Source organism: Manis javanica, chromosome 9 (assembly GCF_040802235.1).
Source record: "Manis javanica isolate MJ-LG chromosome 9, MJ_LKY, whole genome shotgun sequence".
In the NCBI taxonomy this organism is placed as follows: domain Eukaryota; kingdom Metazoa; phylum Chordata; class Mammalia; order Pholidota; family Manidae; genus Manis; species Manis javanica.
Genome location: NC_133164.1, coordinates 1,933,924 through 1,955,879, shown reverse-complemented (window position 1 = coordinate 1,955,879; position 21,956 = coordinate 1,933,924). Strand labels below are relative to the sequence as shown.

Here is a 21,956-nt window from a genome sequence, read left to right as displayed (position 1 = left end):
TGCCAGCCTATGGATTGGACTTGGGTGGGGACTGTCGTCGGAGGAAGGCTCTGAAGGCGCACCATCCCTCCCAAGGGCTGGGGGGTTTTGTGGTCCTGCAGACCCACTGGGCCATCCCAGAGCCACAGTGAGATGGGGTGGTCCCAGGACCTGCCCCTGAGTTGCCGTTTGCTCTGTGACCTCAAGCAACCTAATGTCTCTGAGTTTCAATTTCCTCCTCATAAAAGGAGATGAATGACACAGGCCTGGAAAGAATGCCTCGGGGCAGAGCTGTGCCGTGAGGGTAAATGAGTACTTCTGAGGGGTTTTGCGCTGCGCTCAGAGCAGGTCCTCAGGACAGGGTAGATGTTATTTTATGGGTCAACACTGGGAATTTTCCCTGCTGTATCCAGGAAAACTCGTAAGTGGGGTTTGAACCTCAAGGCTACCCAAATCCAGGAATAATTCCTTAATTCTCACAACTCAGTAGATTTTTGCAGTTTCATGGGGCTGGGGCCCTTCCCTTCCCACCCAGACAGACCACCATTGTCTGGGCTTCCAGGGCTCGCCCTCTGTTAGTGCAGGTCTCGCACAGCTGCCGAGTGCCCAGCTGCTGGGTCAGAGGGGCTGGAGGGCCCAGTCGGGGCTCAGGTTTCACGTATACAGTTTCACGCATGGAGGGCCAGGAGCCCCAGATGGGCTGTGAGGGCCTGGTCAGCCCGCCCTGTGTCTGCAGAGGGAGGGCATTGGGCTGTCCCTGGGCCCCAAGTCCCCTGTGTACGACTTCTGACTTTTCCCTCCATCAGTTCTACCAAGTTAGGGTAGGATAATTTAATTCCAGATGTTTTTATATTTCTAAGTTTAACTCTGAATTTTGTTTCATGAACCAGACTGGTCGTCCTCAGGTCTGTTTTGTGTCGGCTGTGGTCTAGGCCAAGGAGAAAGGGTGGGGACATTTAAAGGTGATGTGTGAAAATGTTTCAAACACGTTGGTTGGAATTATTTAAACCTAATCAGTGTACTTACCATCTCTCCATTTGCCTGCTAACATGCATGTCACGTACACAAATATTCACACATGCATGTGTTCTGTATCACTTTTCAGGCAGGTCATAAGAGAAACCAGGGGGCTTTGAATTCTCAGTGTGAAGGAATTCTCAAGAGGTCATCTAGCCCAAATTTTACAGATGGGTTAACTAAGGGCAGTTGCGTATGGTTGTGTAAGTTGTGTGCTGTGCAGCCTGGGGAGAATCACACTGGAGTAAAAGTGAATGCAGGCTGAAGAAGGGGAAGGCTCTGGAGCAATGATACATAGAGGTCAGCCTCCTAGGGCATAAAACAAATTAGAGCAGGTGGTAGATTACAGAAGTGTCCCCAGTTCTCCACTCCCTGAAGCCATGCCCCTTGTAGAGTGACATTGCAGATCCATCCGGAGAAGAAGCTTGTTTCTTCACTTTCTGACTCTGAACTGGCCTTGACTCACTTTGGCCAAGGGGTTGTGGCAGAAGTGACAGGTGCTCATTCCTAGCCCAGGCCTCAAGGGGCCCTGCATGTCTGTGCCCTGTCTCAGACCCTGGGTGTTGAGGGGTTTTTAAGACCACATGGCCGAGGGCTCAGTTGCCCTGCTGAGAGTAGGGGCACTGGACCAGAGCTGACCCCCGCTGCATGAGTAAGCCCAGTCGAGACCCATAGGACTGCCCAGCTGACCCCTGGCCCCAGGGACAAAACCAGGTGCTTCCTTCAGCCTACCACCGAGGTTTCATGGCTGTTAATGCATCCCCACTGTGGCAGCACGTAAGGGCTACAGGCTGGAGAATGGAATTGGTATTTTGTGTGTAACTTTATTATTACACTTGGAGCAGCTTTTTCTAAGGGATTGCTAATATTCTTACCTTTTCTCCGAAGAAGGTATAGGGAATAAAATTTGCCTTAGTTTAAAATGGGAAACCATGGTTCCAAGTTTGCTTTGAATTTGCGGTTTCTTGAAGTCTTGCTCTGGAGGTGTGATTTTTGTTAGCGACGCCTTCTTTAAAACAGTCTAGTTTTGGATTGTCTGTAGATACCTTGGCCGTAATGGTCTTTTTCTCCCTCAATTCTGAGTGACTCTCTACTAAGTTCCTATGTGAAGAAGATGTTTCCTATCTATTTCCTGTCCTTAAAATAGTTTTAAGTTTGTAAGGGACTTTTAAGACTCCATCTGCAATAAGCAAATTTATTCAGAAGTCTTTTGTTAGGAATAGAGGTTTTCTGAACAAGCCTGCTGCTTTCTGAACACATGCCAAAGGATGTCTTTCATGTTAAAGAAGAATGGTACGGTGATTTTGACAGAGATGAGAGTTTCAGAGAAGCCTTCCTGGCACTAACCGCCCCTGTTGTTGGTCCTCTGAGAAGAGCGTGGGGCCATCGGGATGCATGGGATCTTGGTCCAGGCCTTTATTTCTCGAGTGAGCTTGTGGTGGTCTTTTCTGTGGTGCTGAAGAAACTCCTTATCCGTGACTCTCATAAAACATTGTTGCTGGTAACAGATTTATTCTCATGGAAACGTGAACTTTCCTGGTCATAGTTCTCCTATTTTTAATGTGTTTTTGTTTCCTTTGAAAACAAACTCTATAAATAGAATGTGGTCATATTTTTGACAGACTTGTGGCAAATGCTAAAATTCCAGAAAGTACCACAGAAGCCATACTTTCAAGTGATGAGACTGGAATTGTCTTCCAGACTTTATCAACTGTCGACAGATGGAGAAGAAATAGTTGGTATATTGTACCTCTGACAACGTGCATTTACTTAGATTGAATCCAAGTCACTGCTGTGGTTCTTCAAATAACAGTGACTGTATTTTGGTGAGTGTGAATCTCACACATACTGTTGATGAATAGTTAACATTCTGGGAATAAGAACACATAATTCTTTTGTCTGCAGTGGAGCTTCCACCTTAAGAAGCTAGAAAAATAAAGAGAAATTAAATCCTTGAAACTAGGAAAAGGGGAGATACATAGATAACAAGTGCAGTGAAAGAGAATAGTAAAGAACAGAATGGGAATCAGTGAAATGGAAACAGAAAATTACTGGAGAAAACCAACAATACCAAAAGCTGGCTCTTTGAGAGTATCAATAAAATTAATGAGCCTCTTAGACCAATCAGGAAAAGAGGAGAGAAGACACAAATGAGGAATCAGTACAGATCCTATAGATATTGAAGACAATGATGGGGTGTTATGAAAAATTTTATGGCAATAAATTACACAACTTAGATGAAATGTACAATTTCTGTGTGAGACACATTACCAAAGTTCATTCAAGAAGAAGTGCATAGCTTAATAGACCTATATGTATTACAGAATTTAAACTTGTAGTTAAAAATTACAGGCCAGATGGCCTCACTGGTGAGTTCTACCAAACAATTAAAGACTTACATGCACAATACATAAGGAAGTCTAAGATTCAATAATAAGAAAACAAATAACCCAATTTAAAAAATGGACAAATGGGTTGAGGAGACACTTCATAAAAGAAGACACACAGATAACAAGTTATTAGTCATTAGCAAAATGTAAAGCCACACAACATGCCATCATGCATCTCTTCGAATGATTAAAATTTAAAAGGCTGTTCATTCCCAGTGTTGGCGAGGATGGAGGAACTGGAACTCCACCCATTGCTGGTAGGAATGTAAAATTGTACAACTGCTTTAGAAAACAGTTTGTCAGTTTCTTAAAATATTAAGCATCTGCCAAATGATGTAGTCATTCCACTTCTGGGTATTTACCCAAGAAAATGGAAATATGTCCATACCAAGTCTTGTGCACAAATGTTCAAAGCAACTTTGTTTTTAATAGCCAGGAACTGGAGGCAACCCCGATGTGTTGCGCCTGGTGAACATGTGAAGCGTGGTACATCCGTGGGCCACCACTTGGCAATAACTGTAATAAGGACAGAAACCATGCAAAGTAAGAAACTGGACAAAAGTGTCCTGAATGATTCCACTTGTATAAAATTGCAGGAAAATGCAGTGCAGTCTCGCAACCGGAAGTAGACCAGTGCTTGGGGGGCACAGCAGGCCTGTGGGGGGGTGGGTGCATTCATCTTCATTATGGCGATGGTGTCACAAATGTATGTCAAAACTTCTCACATCGTATACTTGAAATACGAGTTCACTGTAGGTCTTATATCTCACTGTGATATGGCAGCTTTCTCCCTGTGTATGGTTACGTTTTTGTTGTGTGTAATGGAGCTTTAATTCATTTTATTGGCAGTCCCATACTTTCAAACCCTACTGTGAATCCAGAAAACACATACAGGATGTTAATGTACAAAGGTAAATAGTGTATTCATATTTTATAGGGGGAGAGGATTTATAACCACAAAACTGATTTATCTGCTTTCTCATCAAATCTTGGGTATTTGCTGCATTTCAAGAACTGTGCTAGGTACTGGAGATTTAATGATCGGCAAAAACAGACCCATACTATCTAGTGGGGAAGAATAACATTACAGAAATTATATGAGCTTTCTGTTTTAGACATTGCGGTCCATGTTCTGGAAGCAAGGGACAGACTTCTGAAAGCGTGCTGCAGGGGACCCTGATTCACACTAGGCGGACGGGCAGGTGGTCAGGGAAGGAGCTCCTCTAGAAGGGGACTTGGGCTGAGCTCCGATGGGTGAGGCGGCTGTAATGAGAAGCAGTCAAGGGAAGAAGGCCTGGGTGGCGAGTGTGGAGGCAAACTGGAGCCAGGCATGAGCCAGGCAGCTCGGGGTCTTGTGGGATATTTGGGCTTAAAAAAGTTTTGATGTTTCTCAAGGTTTTAAGGGGAAAGACGACTTGATCAGTTTTATATCTTGAGAAGAATGCTGCAGCCACGGTGTGGAAGCATTGGGTGGGCCAGGACGGAGTAGGGTGGGGGCCTGTGGTGGGGTGGGCAGTGGGATGGGGACAGCCCAGGAACCCCCAGTTCCTGGTGCCACATGGGATAGCGGCTCTGGCCCACGTGAGAGCGAGCTGGGCGGCCCGGTGCAGGGCCACGAGGGCCCGGGTGCCTCTCGGGCTGACTGCTGGCAGAGAGGGCTGGGCGGGAGCAGACCCAGGTCGCCCTGGGGACGTGTGTGCAGGCGGGAGTGAGGAGCTTCCTCAGGGGAGTCAGGGCCAGAGACCTCAGCTGCGCATGGGACCCAGGACCGGGCGGAGGGTGGCCGGGCCGTGCTGAGGGCACTGGGGCGGGGAGAGCGTGGTGGCCGCGGGTCAGTGGGGTAGGGCGGCCACCGTGCTGCGAGGGCAGGTGGCATCAAACCCGGAGAGCTGTGGCCCCTGAGGGTCCGCTGCTGACCATTCTGGGCCGGCAGGCCGAGTGGCAGGGATGGCACCAGGCCAGGCACTGGCAGGTGGGTAACGTGAACTCGGAGCGTGGTTTCTGGGACTGAGCGAGTGTTGCAGGGCTGATCAACTCCAAACTTCAAGAGGAAGTGGATCTTCAGCTGACTTTTCCTGATAAAGGAGACTCTTGAAAACTGCATTCCTTTCAGTGGCCTCAGGGAAATACATCTGTGGCATTTTTTCCCTATTTCCTGAATGTTTTAACATGTTTAAGTCTGAGTGTTGAGGCCACATAAATGGTGAAAGGTGTCCCTGTCCGCAGAGCTTTCTGTGTGGTTCCACCTGAAAGTCCGGCTCTGCTGTAGGTACGCATCAGGGACGTCAGCGAGTGACTCACAGCAAGCTCAGGTGGCGACCCGTCCGGTCCTGACGTCAGAGAGGCAGTGGTGCTCCCAGGGTCTTTGTGGTAACGATGGGCCTCCCATTGTTTTGTGCCGTGCTAGGGGTGGCCTGGGTCTGAGGGCATGGGTCTCAGCCCCGGAGCGCTTGTGCAGTCCCGACTGCTGGACCACCCCTCCCCACCCCCATGTTTCTGGGTCAGCAGGCCTGTGTGGGGCTGAGAATTTGCGTTTCTGACACGTTCTCAGTCCTGCTGACGCTGTGGTCCAGGAGCCACATCTGAGAACTGCTGACAGCCCACTGAGCTCATCGGCCCAGCAGTGGTAGAAGGTGGACCTGCCGGACTGCAGGTGTAGCCCTTTAAGAAGACTGGGCACCAGGGTGTGGTCGCCTGAGGGCGTTTCCACAGCTGAGCACTGGCTGCCTGCCCACCTGGGGGCACCCCTTAGGCTTGGAAAGTTTCCTCATAGCACCTTTCAGCTCAGGACAGAGCAGGCCCCATGCCGCTTCCCCGTGGGCTTTGGGACATTGAAATGGTAGAGAGGGTGGAGAGAAATCCCGCCTCAGGTTGGAAGGGGCACTCAGAATGTATCCAGAAAACGGGATTCCTCACCTGTTCTTGTGCATCTAGTACATGCTTGTGTGAGAGAGTCTGTGCTGAGAGACCAAACTCAGGAGATTTGTATGGGATTTGATGGATGTATTATTTAAACAGGCACTTAAGGAGACATCCTTGAAATACCCAAAGTAGGGCTGGGAGGAACTGTGGGCAAACAAAGTCACGTGTCACTAGAAGGTAACATGTTTAGGTAAGGAGACAGTTCCAGGTAAGGGCTCTCACTGACACAAGGCTTTTCAGGGAAACGTAGGTCACCAGGCTGGTATGTGGGGTTACCCTGGGAAGAGTCTGGGACCCAGGGGGCAACATCACAGGCAGTTGTTGCTCTTCAGCAACAATTCAGCCGAGCTGTGATTCCCAGATGCTGCTTCTAAGGGGTGGGGGCCTGTGGACCTTAAACTAGGGACCCCGTGCTCTCTGATGGTCTGGAGTAGTCTGTGGCTCACACAGGCACCCCGATGTCGTTCCCATTTATGCTTTTCCTTCAGTAGCCAATCAAGAGTAACTTTCCTTGGATGTGGAGAAGGCAATGACAGTCTTGGCAGCCCCCACCCCAGCGCCGGCCGCTGGACCCGTGTCGTGGGTGACTGTCAGCGACCGTTTCTCCTTCCGGTGAATGATGCTGGAGCCGCCTGACAAGGGTTTGCAAGCAACCATCATAAAATGGCTTCAAAAAGCAAGTACACATTCTCTTGAAACAATGAAAAAGTAGGAAATCTCTGTAAAGAAATAGGGCTCATTAAGAATGGAAAGTAGGAACTATGTAACTAAAAAATAAGATAAATAAAATTTCCTGATGGGCTCAAAGGTGGAGAGGGCAGAAGACAGAGGCAGCGGACTGGGGGACGCACGGAGACGGCCGCTCAGGCTGACCAGGGAGGAGCCAGACAGGAGCACCAGCAAGGGGCTGAGGGCAGCGTGGTGGCAGGCGGGGGTGGCGCACCCTGTGCAGGCCTCCCCTCCCCCCTCCTCCTCCCCCTGCTGGTGTGTCTCTGCCCCCGTCTCCCCCCCACCTCTGAAGTGTCAGAATCACAGGAGGTCTGCATCGGCTTGTTTGGGAGCCTCTGTGACGATCAGGGAGCTGAGACCAGGCAGCCCGATGAACACGCAGGTGGCAGGTGGCACGGAGCTGCCGTGGTTTTCCACAGGGCCGCCGAGGCCCCACAAAGCACAGGGACAGCAGAGCCCTGCTGGACGTGAGCGGCCTGGTGGGAGCCGGCGGCTGGTGGCTGGCCGCACCGGAGCTGGGCAGGAGTGCAGCAGTGCTGCGGCAAGGGGCAACGGCCCTGGTAAAACTCAGGAGCATCCTTCCTTTCCCCGTTTTCCCTTTGGTGGTGACATCCCAAGTCTTTTTTCAGGATAGTTCCTGTCTCAGATATTCCATTCTCATATTCGACCAGTTATGCTGCTTTTTGCTTCTGGTGCTATGACAGCGTCACTCAACTTCACTTTTGGTAGCAATGACCCAGCGATTCCTGGCACTTACTTCGTGTAGAGGGCACAGGTCCTTAACCCATCAGTGCCCAGAACAGACGATACATTCAGTGCGTGTGCGCAGATGTTGAGATGGAGCACCTATCCCGGCGGACCACGGAGCATGCATCTCCTCGGGCAGGGACGTGTTCTGTATAAGCAGATCACACACTACATCAGGCGGTGGTGAGCGCTCTGGATTAAAACGGTGCAGGGTGACAGGGGTGGGGAGTGCCAGTGGTTTGGGCAGTGGTGCAGTTCTACATCTGGTAGGTAGGGTAGGCATTACTGAGAAGTGACATTTGAACAAAGATTCAATGGTTTGAGTGGGGGAGTGATGTGAGTATCTGGGAGAAGAGGATTCCAGGCAAAGGAAAAGAGCCCATGCAAAGGTCCTGAGGTAGAAGGCTACATAACAAGTTCTGGGAATAGGAGAGGCCAGGGTGAGTTGGGGGCGATTACTTGGTGGCTGATGAGGATGAGGTGGGAACAGGGAGTGGATTGTGCAGGGCCTGCTTGGCTATTGTAAGGGCTTTGACTTAAAAATTAATAAACTTCAGTTTTTAGAGCAGTTTTAGGTCTCCAGAAAAACTGAGCAACTGAGCTGAGGGCTGCCACGTACCTCCTCACCTGCTGATTAGTCACATCTTGCATTAGCATGGCACACTTGTTACTGATGAACCAGCGTCGCTGCATTAACCACAGTTCACAGTGTGTATCAGGCCTCACCGTGCTGTGCATTCTGTGGGTTTGGACAAAAATGTCCAGCGAGACGTATCCACCATTACAGTGTCACACAGCTTTCATTGCCCTGAAAATCTTTGTGCTCTGCCATCCATCCCGCCCTCCTCCACGCCCCTGGCAACCACTGATGGTTTTACTGGTCCCTGTAGTTTTGTCTTTCCCAGGTTGTTGTAGACTTGGGACCATGCAGGATGTCACCTCTCCAGATTGACTCCTTTCACTTGGTGATGTGCATTTAAGTTTCCTCTGTATCTTTGTGTGGCTTAATATCTCATTTATTTTTGCCTCTGAATGACCTTCGTTGTTTGGGTGGACCACAGCTTCTCCATCCTGAAGGGCGTCTTGATTACTTCCCGGTTTTGGCAATTGTGAATAAAGCTGTTACAAACATTTGTGTTCAGGTTTTTTGTACAGGCATGACATTTCAGCTCTTGGGTAAAAGCAAATTCATCCAAGAAGCGAGATTGCAGGACCTGGTGTTAAGGGGATGTTTTGCTTTAGAAGAGATGCCAGACTGCCTCCCAGAGTGGCTGCCCTGCTGCGGGACTGCCCGCCGTGATGAGCTCTGTCGCTTCACAGCAGCCTCCTGGTGTTCTGCGGGGTCGGCCCCTTGGCTGTTTTAACAGTTATGCAGTGGTATTTTGCTGCTTCAGTTTACATTTCCCTGAGGACATGATGTGGAGCATCTTCTCATCTGTTTAGCTACCATCGGTGTATCTTCTTTGGTGAGGAGACTGTTCAGCTCTTTTGCCCATTTTTAAACTGGGTCGTCTGTTTTCTTGTTGAGTTTTAGTTCTTTATTTTGGATACAAGCCCTTGGTTGGATGTATGTTTTACAAATACTTTCCCTGGACCGTGGCATGTCTTCTCTTTTCTCTGAAAGGACTTTGGCTTTTCTTGAGTGGAATGGGGAGCTTCTGAGGGTTTCACACAGAGGCAAACCGTCAATCCACGGGAGACATTCCAGTCCCAGTGTCATGGAAGAGCTACGATTCCTGAGGATGCACTTGGCAGCCTTATCTTTAACTAATGAAGGTCAGTGTCTCAAAGTGATTATTTTAAGAACGGGTTTCCTAATTACAGATTTCTACACATCTTAGTCACAGCTGCAGCCCTATTTATTACAGGTCACATTCTGCTGATACTTAAGAGTTTCAGGAGACAATCTTTTTATCACCTTTTTGTCACGCACAGATAACATGACAGGCCCCACAGGCTGGCTGCTGAGTTCTTGCAGGCTGGAGGCATTTCCAGGATGAGTGTTCCAAGCCTGGCGCCTCCTTCCCCCTGCCTTTCCCTCTAGGGAGGGTCTCAGCTGCTATTTATAGAGAGGCGTGCTGGCCACAGAATGTTCTGTCCCCTTAGGCTTCCTTTGGCTTCCCAGGCTCTCGGAGCTCGGCTGGCCCTCTGTGCGTGCCTGCAAACCACCCACATGCTGTCGTGTGGAGTAAAATAGAATTTTTTCCTAGGTGTCAGGGTCCAGTCTTCCAGCTCTGAAGCTTTACCATGCCTTAGGTACAGCTTCTTGGGCAGTTTAAAAACAAAACAGATTCTGTCACTGGGAGAGACAAGGACAGGCGCATGGCCACGTGCTGCTCTGCCGTGCCCACTGAGGCCTTCCGTTCCATCACATGTGGCAAAGGGCCTGGGGAATAGCCGGGAGTGGCTCTGGAAGGTCGACTGCGGGTGGGAGAGCAGGTCTTAGATACCAAGGCGTCTGAGAACACCAATTTCAACAGAAGGACGCCCTCAGTGGCTGCAGGGATGGCGGTGGACATTGTCACCTGGGGGTCTTGGTCAAACGCAGGGCAGGACACTGGGTGGTTTGTTAGCAAAGCTGCCCCTGGTGGCCTGTTCCGAGCAGAATGTGTGGGGACAGGACTCCTAGGTTTTCTGCCTTACCTGCTGCGCCCATGCTCCCAGGGCACGGGACACGCACACAGTTGGACTGACTTCACAGCTTTCCTTCAGGCCCACAAGCCTTCCCCATAGGCTTTTCTACCTCTGGATGATAGGAAAAGATGTGGCCAGCCGTTCTGGAATGTATTCGGTACGGGAGGAAAGGGAAGTCAAAGGATCAGAAATGACTTGGAAATGGAGCTTAAGAAGAAAGTAAGCAGTGGCTCGGATTACAAAATGCCGTGCTATGGTTTATAGGTCATTTTCATTGGGTCATAGGCATGAGAATGAGAGGGAAAAAAAGATGATCCCATATGGGCAAGATGAGACTTTAGGTACGAAAAATCTTTGACCACAGGCCCGATTTGGGGCATTTTATGGATATGCAGTCTTCAGTTTTTGGGTATTGAGATCCTTCAAAGGCATAAGAAATGGCGCCCCTTAAGGAATGTCACAGACAGGAACGATGGCCCCGCCGTGCGCCTTGTCCCTGGCTCCCTGGCCCTGATCGCAGCCAGGCTGGGCCCAGGTCTTCCTCAGAACGCTCTGGCGCGACCTGCAGCACAGACCTGCTGTTGTGCTCTGACATTACTCGGGGAAGGAAACACGACGTCAGTGGGGAAACTCGTTCTAGGTCATCTATTGAGTGTTCTGTCCTCACAGTTAAATCTGTTTCTGTCCTTGGCATAAATTTGGGATGGTTGCCACCATCTTTAAAGGACTGAAATGTGCTTCGGAGTTTGTGGGAACCAAGCCTCAGGGAGCACATGGGTCGATCTGGCGCAGTCTTGCTGGTCCTCTGTGCCCTCACGTCTTGGGTATCTGAATCCAGTTGCAGAACTAGAGATTTCATCCATTCACATTTCTTACTGCCCTTTACGATTTGGTTAGTTCCATCCTAATGGGAGACATTTAATTTTCCACTGACGACTGTAGCATCCATACAGGAGTGGGCTTCGGGTGTGCTGACGAATGAACACAAAAGAAAAATGTCCTTTACTAAAGGCTTAAATCTTCAGTAAACTGCTTGTAATCTTGGGCTACACATTTTTGGAAGATTGTTTACTTATCTGGTGTTCAGAAACCAAGTCCTTGAAATTTCTGCTGGATTCTTCCTTTTTTTTTTTAAACACATATTCACAGGTCTTTAATTATAATAGCCAAAAAATTGGAAACAAACCAAATATCAACAGGACAAAAATTTAAAAATTTTGGCAAATCCATACAATGAATAGTAATCAGCAATAAAAAAGGAAGGGACCACATGTAATAATATAAATGAATAAAATATGCTGTGCTAAAGAAGCCAGACACACAAAAAGTACATATTCCATTTATACCAAATCCCAGCCTCACTGGTGTGTGTGTGTGCGTGCATGCACTGTCTAGTGCACTTTCAAGCCTCTACCACAAGATACCAATGGAAACCTCTCTCCACAATCCCCCCACAATAAAAAATGTGTCATAACCTTGCCAAATGTCCCCTTGGATGCAAAATTGTGCCCAGCTGAGAACCACTGACTGGGTTACTGTATTTATCACCCATTGTTACATAACAAATTATCCCCAAAGTTTAATGGCTTAAAGCTAAGCATTTATTAGCTCACAGTTACTGTGGATCAGATATCTGAGAGAGACTTAGCTGAGGGTCTGGCTCAAGTTCTCCAATGAGGTTGATGTCCGCACCCTCCATAAACCTGGCTGGGACTGGAGGATCTGCCGCTAAGATGGCTCGGTCACACGCACATTGTCAGGAACCAGATCCTTGCTGGTTGTTGGTAGCGTATTCTGCTCCTTGCCATGTGGGTGTCCAATAAAGCTACCTGATACGTCCTCATGACATGCTAACTGTCTGTCCCAGCAAGGGATCTGAGAGAGGGTAGGGAGGAGCCCAATACCTTTATAATCCCCACTCTTAGAAATGGCATACTGTCACTCTTGCTACATTGTATCCATTTAGAAGCAAGTCACAAAATGTAACTCATATTCACTTGGAAGGCAGTTAGGCTCTGCTGTGTGAAGGAAGGAGTATTGGGATTTGTGGGCATTTTTAAAATGAACTATCATTGATATACAATCTTGTGAAGGTTTCACGTGAACAACATTGTGGTTTCAACATTCACCCTTATTATCAAGTCCTCCCCCTCCCCCACTGCAGTCACTGTCCATCAGCCTAGTAAGAGTGGATGCTTTTCTAATGGACTTGGAGGAAGAGCTGCCCAGTAGCTGGAGGTGAGTTCTGTGGATGCCTGTTTCACTCCCTGAACGTCACTGGCTGGAGGGTGAGTGCAGAGGGGGCCTGGGGGAGCATCTCCCGGGGGCTCCTGACCGGGAGACTCTGCAAGCCGCTTAGGATACAGCTGCCGCTGCCAGGTGACTGGAAACCAGATGCACCATTCAGTACTGATCAGAATTAGAGAAGGTGAACTTTGGATTTTAAACAAGAGCTTGGCATCTTGGTGTGAAGGGGGGGAGCTCTGCCCCACGCAGACACAACACGCTGACAGCTGGTTCTCAGGACCGTTTTGTGATGGGCAAGGCACTTGGCCAGAGAATGCTAGATTGGAGAGTTCCTCTTCTTTTAAAAAAAGTATTTAATAATACTTGCATGTGGTACAAATTTAAAGGGTACGAAAAAGTAAAGAGTGAAAGGCCAGCCTCCTTTCTTCCCACTTCCACTCCCCAGAGGTGACTGGTAGAGATCCTCCATGCATATCTAAATGTCTGCACACGTTTTCTTGTTTTTTTTTGTTTGTTTTTCCAAAAGGTAGCATGCTCTGCACACTGTCCCCAAGTTCCTTTTCCCCTGCTTAGTGTAACCAGGAGATTGCAACCTACCAGTTTATAAAGCCACCTTCTTTAAAGGCTGTGCGGTGGGAGCTGTTCTGTTTTCTGTAAGTACTAGAACCGATGTACTCCTTTGTCTAAATTGTTTCCCATCTTCTGCTGTGACATTCTTCTGTTTCTGACTGTACCACCAGGAAGCTCTCTGGGTTAGGGTCACAGCAGAAAACAGATGGCACTCGGAATGGAGGTTGAAGAGGGTGTAATGAAGAGGCTATTTACGTAGTGCGGGCAGGGTGAGGACATTTCGCCAGAGACTTGGAGGCCCCCTAAGGAGCCTCGGCTTCCCCCAGCCTGAAGGGAGAGGCCGGGGCAGGTGAGCCGCTGGAACCCGCGAGAGCTGTGGCCATGGAGGACGCCTGCGGCGGGAGCTGTGCGCCTCACCGACGAGCACTGCCAGGGGCGTGCTGACGAAGGCTTAACAGCAGGCTCTGGGCGCGGGGCCCTGCTTTGAAGCTTGCTGGTTTCTGCGGTGGAGATGCAGCCACCGGGGCCGGTTCCAAGCTCCCACCGTGATGCATGCGGTCGGCTCTGCGTGCGGTTCTAGCTCACCCCCGAGACTGTGCCCTGGTTCCTGCTGGGTGTCCCATCGGCCGAAGCCCCCAGAAACTGGAGAGCGGGGAGCCTGGTAGAAGTACATAGGCCACGTCGTTCTGGGCAGGCCATTTCTCCTGAGTTCCTGTTTCCTCTGTAAATGAACAGCTGCCTCAAGTTCTCAGGCCCTTTCTACACTGAGACTCTCACTATGATGAGCAGTGAGTTCAGTGGCCTAAGCAGGCAGGCCAGTAGGACACATGTGCTGACTAGGTAGCATTAGTGGGAGGTGCCTGGGGGCCCCTGCACTTGGGGGGCTTATGTCCACCAGGAAATAGGAGGCGTACAAGCAGGCCGTGCTCCATGGAGGGGCTGCAGACTGAGCCGCAGGTGTCACACGAAGCGACGTGGCATAGTGGGGGTGATTTGGCTGTTGGTGGTAGAGACCTGGGCAGACCTTTGTTCTATGGTTGGGAATCTGCCCAGTGGGGAAGAAAACGTTTCTATATTAGTAGTTCAGTCTGCATGGATTATAATTCTCTGAGCGTGGTCCTGGTACCGTCAGCATCTCTTGGCCTCTTGTCAGAAATCCATATCCTTGGTTCTGTCTCTGACCCGCTGATTAAGCTCTGACAGGGCCCAGCAACCTGTCACTCTAGGGATTCTGATGTGTGTGTACATTTGAGACAGTGAGTTATGCCCTCTGAGGGGTCCCAAACCTGGCTGAACATCAGTCAGATGGGAATTCCAATCCCCCACTCCCACTCCCCTGCCCGGCTTCTAGGCTGCTTCATACCCAGTCCATCAGAACCTCTGGGAACTAGGACGCTGGGCCATGAAGTGTTCCCTGGGTAGTATATGCTGTGACCGTTTCCCGTACACTTGGTCTGAATTGTTGCGGCGACCCTCAACCTGTTTATTTGCTTTGCTAGAACAGCCTCCTCGTCCTTCTTACGAAGCTTTGTAAACTCAGACTCTCTAAACCCTTTGAGCTGGAGAGAAGGCCGCTGCCTTAGCCGGCTTCTCTCTGGACTTCGCTTGGGCTGACGGCGGGGCCGGCTGTCCCTGGTGGGCCGCGGGGGGTGCAGAAGAGTTGAGGAAGAAGTCAGACAGCTGTGGAGGTCTCTGAAGTCTGACCTTAAGTTGCTCTGTGATTTAGTTGGCAGCAAACCCTCAGAACACCAGACACACCCTTTATGAAGCAATGAGTCCAAAAGCCACATTTCAAAGGAAAATCACAATGTTTTGGGAATGTCTGTACCTCTGTCTTATTAGAGTTCTTAATGGAAAGCCTGGAGTTTATTACTGTGGACAATTCGGGACAGGATTTCTGAGAGGTGAGCTGGGCAGTCGTCGGTCCCTTGCGGCTGAGCTCCCTGGGCCGGGCTGGAGGCCATGTCCAGGGAGCCCTCCTGGGCAGTGGGCTTGGGTGGTCATGAACAGGGCTGCCATGAACATTCTTGCATGTGTGCCCATGTTTTCATTTCTCTTGGGAGAACACCTGGCAGAGGGCTGGCCGGGACTTAGGGAGGTCTAACTGGATGAACTGCCAGCTTCCAGGGACGCCACTCCTGCCCCACCATCACGTATGGGCTGCAGTCGCTTTCCACCCTCGCCAGGGCTCCATGTCAGCCTTTTTCCTGGCCCGTCTGGCTGCGTTTGCAGTGTTACCTGTGGTTTTAGTGTGCATTTCCCTGCTGACTAATGGCACGAAACGCTTTTCCATGTGCTCACTTACCCTCCGTAAGGCTTCTGTAGTGAAGTGCCAGGGGGACACCTACACATCGCTTGCATCCTCCCACCTCCGTGTCAGTTTCGCCCACGTGCTCAGTGTCCTCAGTTGCTCCTCCCCCGACAGGACCAAGGACGCCTGGAGTGTCATCCCTGCGTTAATGCAGTTCCATCCACCCCTGTCCTTTCGGTTCCAACCCGGGTGTCGCCTCTTGGGTTCATCAAGCCTCTGGTGCTGCCCTGTGTCTACACGATCTGTTTCTCTCGTCTGTGCTCCCGTGGTCCGAGTGGGTGTCTGCGGCTGCACGTGCCACGCTGTGTGTGGGTCTTCCGGATGGGGTCTTTGTCTCGCTCTTTGCATTCACGATGCTTATCACATGACCTGCTGTGGCATCCAGGCCCAATACTGCTGAATGATTTATTGTCCATCGGATCCTCCCAGCAGCTCTCTGAGGAAGGCTGAACATGTTAGCCTTGAATCCGGGATAAGGGTGTTGATCTAGAGGGGTCAGGTGACTTGTCCAAGGTCAGCATGTATGTTACATTACCAGTACTATTTACTATATAAAGTTTTGACTCCTCTATATTTAAAAATTACAATTTCCTGAGCAGGTATGTTGTTTTAGGTAGAGTGTTCATTGAATGAGCAGCTTTGTGTATCCACACAGTGTACTTGAAGACTTTCTAGCACAGGACCCATTTCCAGATGCCCAGACTGGTGTGCACTCCTGACGCTGACACCCTGGCAAGGGTGCCTGTGGTCAGGAGGCACCTGTGGGCAGCTGTCTCGTCGAAGGGCAGACCGGGCACCCAGTCTGGTCTTCTGGGGTGCAGTGCTGCAGGATGGGTAGGCCTCCTGGCCGTACTGCCAGGGGATCGGTGGAAACACCCATGGTGTTCCCGAGTGAATGGCGCTACTGATGAATTTTGCAGCTCAGCTTTCTATGCATTAGTTTTCACAGGAATTGAAGGAGACCCTAACCAAGCTGTTAGCAATGATTACAATTTTTTAAAATTTATGATAGATTGTGTCTGGACTTTGGCTCTGTAACTCAGAAGGCTTCAAACAATCAAGTTTTTACATCATAAAAAACTTCCCATTTCCATGTACTTATTTTTATGAATAATGTTTGCATAAAAAAACCCCAAGATGGGAATACAACTGATGCTGGACTGTAGCTCTTTCTAGCAATAAGTGATAGTTGTCCCTGGGTAAATGAGCTAGTTAAAGAAAAAACCCTATACATTGCATTAAGATACACATTTCCAAATAAAATTTTGCATTTTATATTTAATAATTTTCATCAAAAACTAGATTTGTTTCATCATTTGTACACTCAATAGTTGTGTTTAACTCAATTTAGAAGAAAAGTCATATAACAATTACATCCTTATGGCTTAATAATCTTAAATGTACCATTGCTCCTCATCATTTATGATAGTCAAGCATCACAAAGGCAACGTGGACACAGGATCAGCAGCCCCCGGCCTGTTGCCCCTCAGGGAAACACAGGGTTGGTGTCCTTCCACACTCTGGTCATGTTTTGTCAACCAGTCAACACATAGTCTTGTTTTAGATATATTTCTGTTTAAAGACACCTTATTTAAATCTTTCTTCAAATAATTATGTGCACTATTTCTTTATAATAAAACAGTATTTCAATTAGAGCAGGATGTAACGTCTGCTGCAGTGTGCAGGCTGCTCTAGCTCACACCTTCCGCTCAGTTGTACACACGGTGCTCACGCACATGCACACAGTAGACACCTCCTGAATATTATCTGGTACAGTGATGCAAGAAAGCAAGCCCTGAGAAGAGCATTAAGCAAAACTGAAACATTAAACCTTTTATGAAAACACTAAGACCTTATTATGGAGGAGCTGATGGAGTGTGTGGGGGCAGTTCATGGTGAGGTTCGACCTCGACCTTGATTTGTCACTGAAACCACAGGACAGTGGGGGAACTTAGGTGGCAGAGGAGGAAGGTGTCAGGGTGGCAGGTGAGATCCAGCCATTCCGCCTCAGGCCTTGGGCTTTCACAGCCTGGTGATGGCGTCGGCAGCTCTCGCTCCCAGATTGGCTGGAAACACTGCTTCGGCCTTGTCCATGTGGCTTTGCGCCTCAAATCTTTAAGTGTCTCGGCATAAGGGACGAACGCCGTGGAGGTGAGGTGTTAAATGTGGGGCTGCGTTCAAGCACAGGGTCACGCTCTTCATGTCTGTGAAAATTTTCTCCAAGGCAGAATGCCATTCTGCTATCTTGGCTGCCATGAGAGGGACAATTCTGGGGTCTGAGACTGACCGTCCTCCCCGTCCTTGTCCTCGTGGACACCAGTGCCATGTTCTGCTATCTCGTCCAGGACTTTGTTGGTGGGTTCTGCTGTTTCTGCCAAAATCTCCTCCACGTCTCCCTCCTTCATGTCGCTGAAACCTACCCCACTTATTTGCTGTGCACTACGCATTATGCTTTTGACGCTGTTCTTTATGTTTTGTGGCATACCTTCAAAGCCTTCAGAATTTTTCACGCAGTCCGGCCAAACATTTCCCCAGCAGTTGTTAACAGTGGCTTGCTTGATGCTGCCCCAGGCTGTGCTGACGTGCTCGATGGCACGGCGCACGGTGATGGACTTCCAGCAGTCCACCATGCAGGTGTCCTTGTTGGCGTCAGGAGCCTGGAAAGCTGTGCCGTGAAGCTCGCTGGCGCAATGTGCCTGGAAAGCCTTCATCACGCCCTTATCGAGGGGTTGGGTGAGAGACGCAGTGTTTGGGCACATGAAGAGAACTTCTGTATTGGGGTGGGCATTTTCGAGTTCTTCATGGCAATGAGCTGGGGCATTATCCAAAATTAATAAAACCCTGAAGGCAAGATTTTTGCTGTGGAGATAACATTTAACTTATGGGGTGAAGCAGTTGTGGAACCAATCCCAGAGTATTTTGGGCACCATTCATGCTTTTTTGTTCCACCTCCAGTGGACTGGCGTATGGTTCAGGTTTTTCCCTCTAAGTGTGTGTGGCTTTTGCACTCTGTGTACCATCGGGTGTTTACATTTAAAATCACCTTTGGCACTGGCACATAATAGCAAGGTTACATGGTCTTTGAATGATTTAAAGCCAGGTGCTTTGGAGGCCATTTGCATTACATAGGTCCGTTTGCCAACATTTTTGTAAAACAAGCTAGTCTCATCAGCATTGAAAACCTGCTCTTCCATACAGCCCTTTTAATGTATAATGCTTAGTAGGTATTTTTAAAGTTCTTCTGCAGCCTTCTGGTCTGCAGAACCTGCCTTGCCTGCAAGTTGAACGTTTTTCACATGGTATCACCTTTTGAACTGTGCAAGCCATCCTGCACTGGCAGAGAAGGGTTTGGCATTTTCCTGACCCTGGGTAACACGGCGGTAAATTTTTTGGCTTTCAGCCTCACAACCACACTGTCCACTATGCTGTTTTTTATCAGTTGTCATCTCATGAATCCACAAATTTAGCTGCTTAACACTTCTTTTCCAGAGCTGCATCATGCACTACAGTTGTTACTGTAGCACTTTCTGGAGCAGCCTCATGTACAGATGGCGAATCTCTTCCTTCTGATGTACCATAACGTTGAGTCCAGGCCAACAGCACTGTAACTCAGGCCTGAACAAAGTTTATCTAACATGAATTTTCTCTGTTAGGCACATGACCGCCTTCTTGCGCTTAGGGACACTAGGCAGTGCTTTAGCACTACGCTTGGGGGGCCATTGAAAACAGTGAAATCATGAACAAAAAGCACAACAGTGTGAAAAATGTGGTACCAGTAGACTTCAAAAAGGACACTTGCTTATATTATGACCTAAAACAAGATGGCAGAGCATGGCCTTTTTCGAGTTCAGGTGGCAATGTGCACAAAGGGCAATTCTAAGTTTTTGCTGTGCTGCACATGGCCTTAAATGACTGAGAAAGTGCCACAAGTATTGATTTTGGGGTTACACGTATTTATTGAGTAGGCCATTTTGCAAAAATAGAATCTGTGAATAAAGAGCGTTGACTTTGTGGGGGGAGGGGTCTCCTGCAAAAAAAGATAAGTGTGACAGGTAACATTTCCAAGCATAAAAATATATTTTGTGGGGGAGGGGAATGCATTAAAAATGACTTTCAAAGAAGAGCTTGTTCATAATTTTTTAAGCAGCAGAATGGGTATTACATCCCTATTGCATTTAGTCTTGGACATATATTTTAAAGCGGTGTGCTGTTTTAAAATGGAATTAGAATGTCAAATTAATACTTTGCAACTAATGAAAACTATAAAGAATTTAGATGTTAACTACGTGTTTTTCAAAATTCTTGGAGGAGGAGGAGCAAATGGATGAGGAGGCAGCTTTGGCTTTGTTCTGCTACCCCTAAGTTCCACCGAAAAATCTGTTCAATTTTAGAGGAAATATATATGTTGGCACTTTTTTCTAAAACATTTTAAACTGGGGTGGTGGTGGTGGGAGGTCTCATTTCCTATTAGCACCTCCCAACACCCTGGTTTTGTTGTTTTGACTAATTATTTCAAAAGACCTGAGCCCTGTGAAATGAAACCAGCGCGTTCCTGAGGCCTGATGGAACGTCCAGTGATCTTCCCCTGGAGGACGGACGGACCGGAGGCCTTGGAGGTCCTCAACTGCTAGAATTCTGGACGATGCTTTGGTGTAACTACCGGAACTCAGTGTTAATGTGCAATTCAGAACAACAAGCAGCTCTTCTGTCTCAGGCTTTTTCCCTTGGGGGTTTTGTGTGACTGGTACTGTTCCGGGTGTTCCTTGACGTTTCTTGCCCCGCGGGGCTGTCAGTAACCCCTTACACACAGCGCGGAAGCCCAGGCTGTCTGTATGAGCCCTGGCTGCCCCGCCGCTGCGCATGGCGCAGTTTCTCCCCGGCTGCCTCATTCGCTTATGTGTACCGGCTGTGTTGGTTAATCATTCAGGAAGCACAAATCTTAATTTGGAAAGAGAAGACATTGCAGCTTTAATCCCAACATGCATAATTTATGTTGCTAATTATGTGAAATCATCTTATTAGAATACTACCTCCACTTTCCCCAGGCCAGGGGTGGGGAAGAAGTGAAGAAACACCCGGTTTTCTCCTGCTGCTTTGGGGTTGTTCAAGCCAAGGCGAGCTTTCCCAGGGCTCTGAGAGGCCGGGAGGGCTGTGGCCGCGGTGGGGCGAGGCCAAGGGCCAGCCCCGAGGAGGGGGCCTGGTGGGGCCAGGTGGGCTGGCTGCTCCGGGAGGGTCAGGTGCTGGAGCTCGGGCTCCACGTGGGCCGGGCCAGGTGGGCTGTGGCCGAGGGGGCAGGGCCAGGTGGTGGAGAAGGCGGGGCGTGGGGTCGGCTGCGCTGAGTCCGTGGAGGCGAGGATCACACGGTTAAGCTGGAGGCCGCGCGAGGACCTGTCGGGGGAGGATCAGGTGGGGGTCTTCGGAGGCCGCGCGTGGACCGGGCCAGGCGCGTCGAGTCTGCAGAGGCGAGGACAGGCGCTGGCGTTGGGTTGGAGGCCGCGCGCCACGGGGCGAGACCAAGGGCCGGAAGAGGTCGCGCGGGGGTGGCCGGGGCGCGTTCTGAAGACGTCACTTCCGGCGCCGGCCCCCTCCCGGGGAGGGAAGGGGGCCGGAGATTGGTGCAGCTCGGAGGAAGGAGAAAGGGTGAGGCGAGGCGGCCGCCGCGCGGGAGGGCCCTGGGGATGCCGTGGGCGCCCCGCGCCGCCGGGGCCGCCCGCCGGGGTCCTGGCGCCCGGGGCCGCCGCTCACCGCGGGCGCTCTGTGTTGCAGGTCTATCCGGAGCCCCGGAGCGAGAGCGAGTGCCTGAGCAACATCCGCGAGTTCCTGCGAGGCTGCGGGGCCTCCCTGCGCCTGGAGGTGAGCCGGCGGGGCGGCCGGGCTGGGGCGGCGGCCCCCAGGCTGGAGGGCCGCCCCGGGGTGTGAGCGCGAACCTGGGGTCCCGGGGACAAGCTGCTGTGGGAAGCCCAACTCGGCCCTCGCTTCAGTGAGGACGGGTGGTTCCAGTGGCTGGTGGAGCGGGTGACACATTTTCGACGACCGTTTGTCAGGGGTGATCTGGTTCCCCGGCACCTGCCTGGGCTTGGCGGTGAGGGATTCTCGGAGGATGCGCCTCCAGGCCTGGGTCCGACCGGCCGCGTCCTGAGCAGGTGGTTAGACAGAGCGGGCTGGAAATGAAATGGGCCCCGAGTCCTCCCGGTTCACCCCTTTCTTTCCTTTTTCTCCCTCAGACCACACACTAGGTGGTCTTCACTCCAACATTTGATGTTTCGTTTGGAGACATGCTGTCTTGAATCTTGGGGAGCGCACTGGGCGGGGCGTCTCCTCCATGTTCGAGGTTTTGTTACTAGCGGAAGCTCTCTGGAAACTTATTGCACCATATGTGGTTTTTCCTAATTCTGGGGCAGTGCTTCAGC

At 50.0% G+C, this 21,956-nt stretch overlaps 1 protein-coding gene across 10 annotated transcripts in view; it reads left to right on the top strand.

Annotated features, from left to right (window-relative positions):
• ARHGEF7 (Rho guanine nucleotide exchange factor 7) overlaps window positions 1-21,956 on the top strand; it is a 126,647-nt gene that overhangs the window by 4,873 nt on the left and 99,818 nt on the right. For 6 of the 10 annotated variants that reach the window (XR_012120961.1, XM_037024783.2, XM_037024780.2 and 3 more), the window contains exon 2: window positions 21,313-21,399. The exons of 1 other annotated variant lie outside the window; for it this stretch is intronic. Coding sequence is in view for 5 of the 9 variants with exons in the window: in XM_037024783.2 (XP_036880678.1) it covers window positions 21,313-21,399 (87 nt within the window). In the remaining 4 variants the exon portion in view is untranslated. 3 more of the 10 variants (XM_073212351.1, XM_037024785.2, XM_037024784.2) reach the window with 2 other exon arrangements.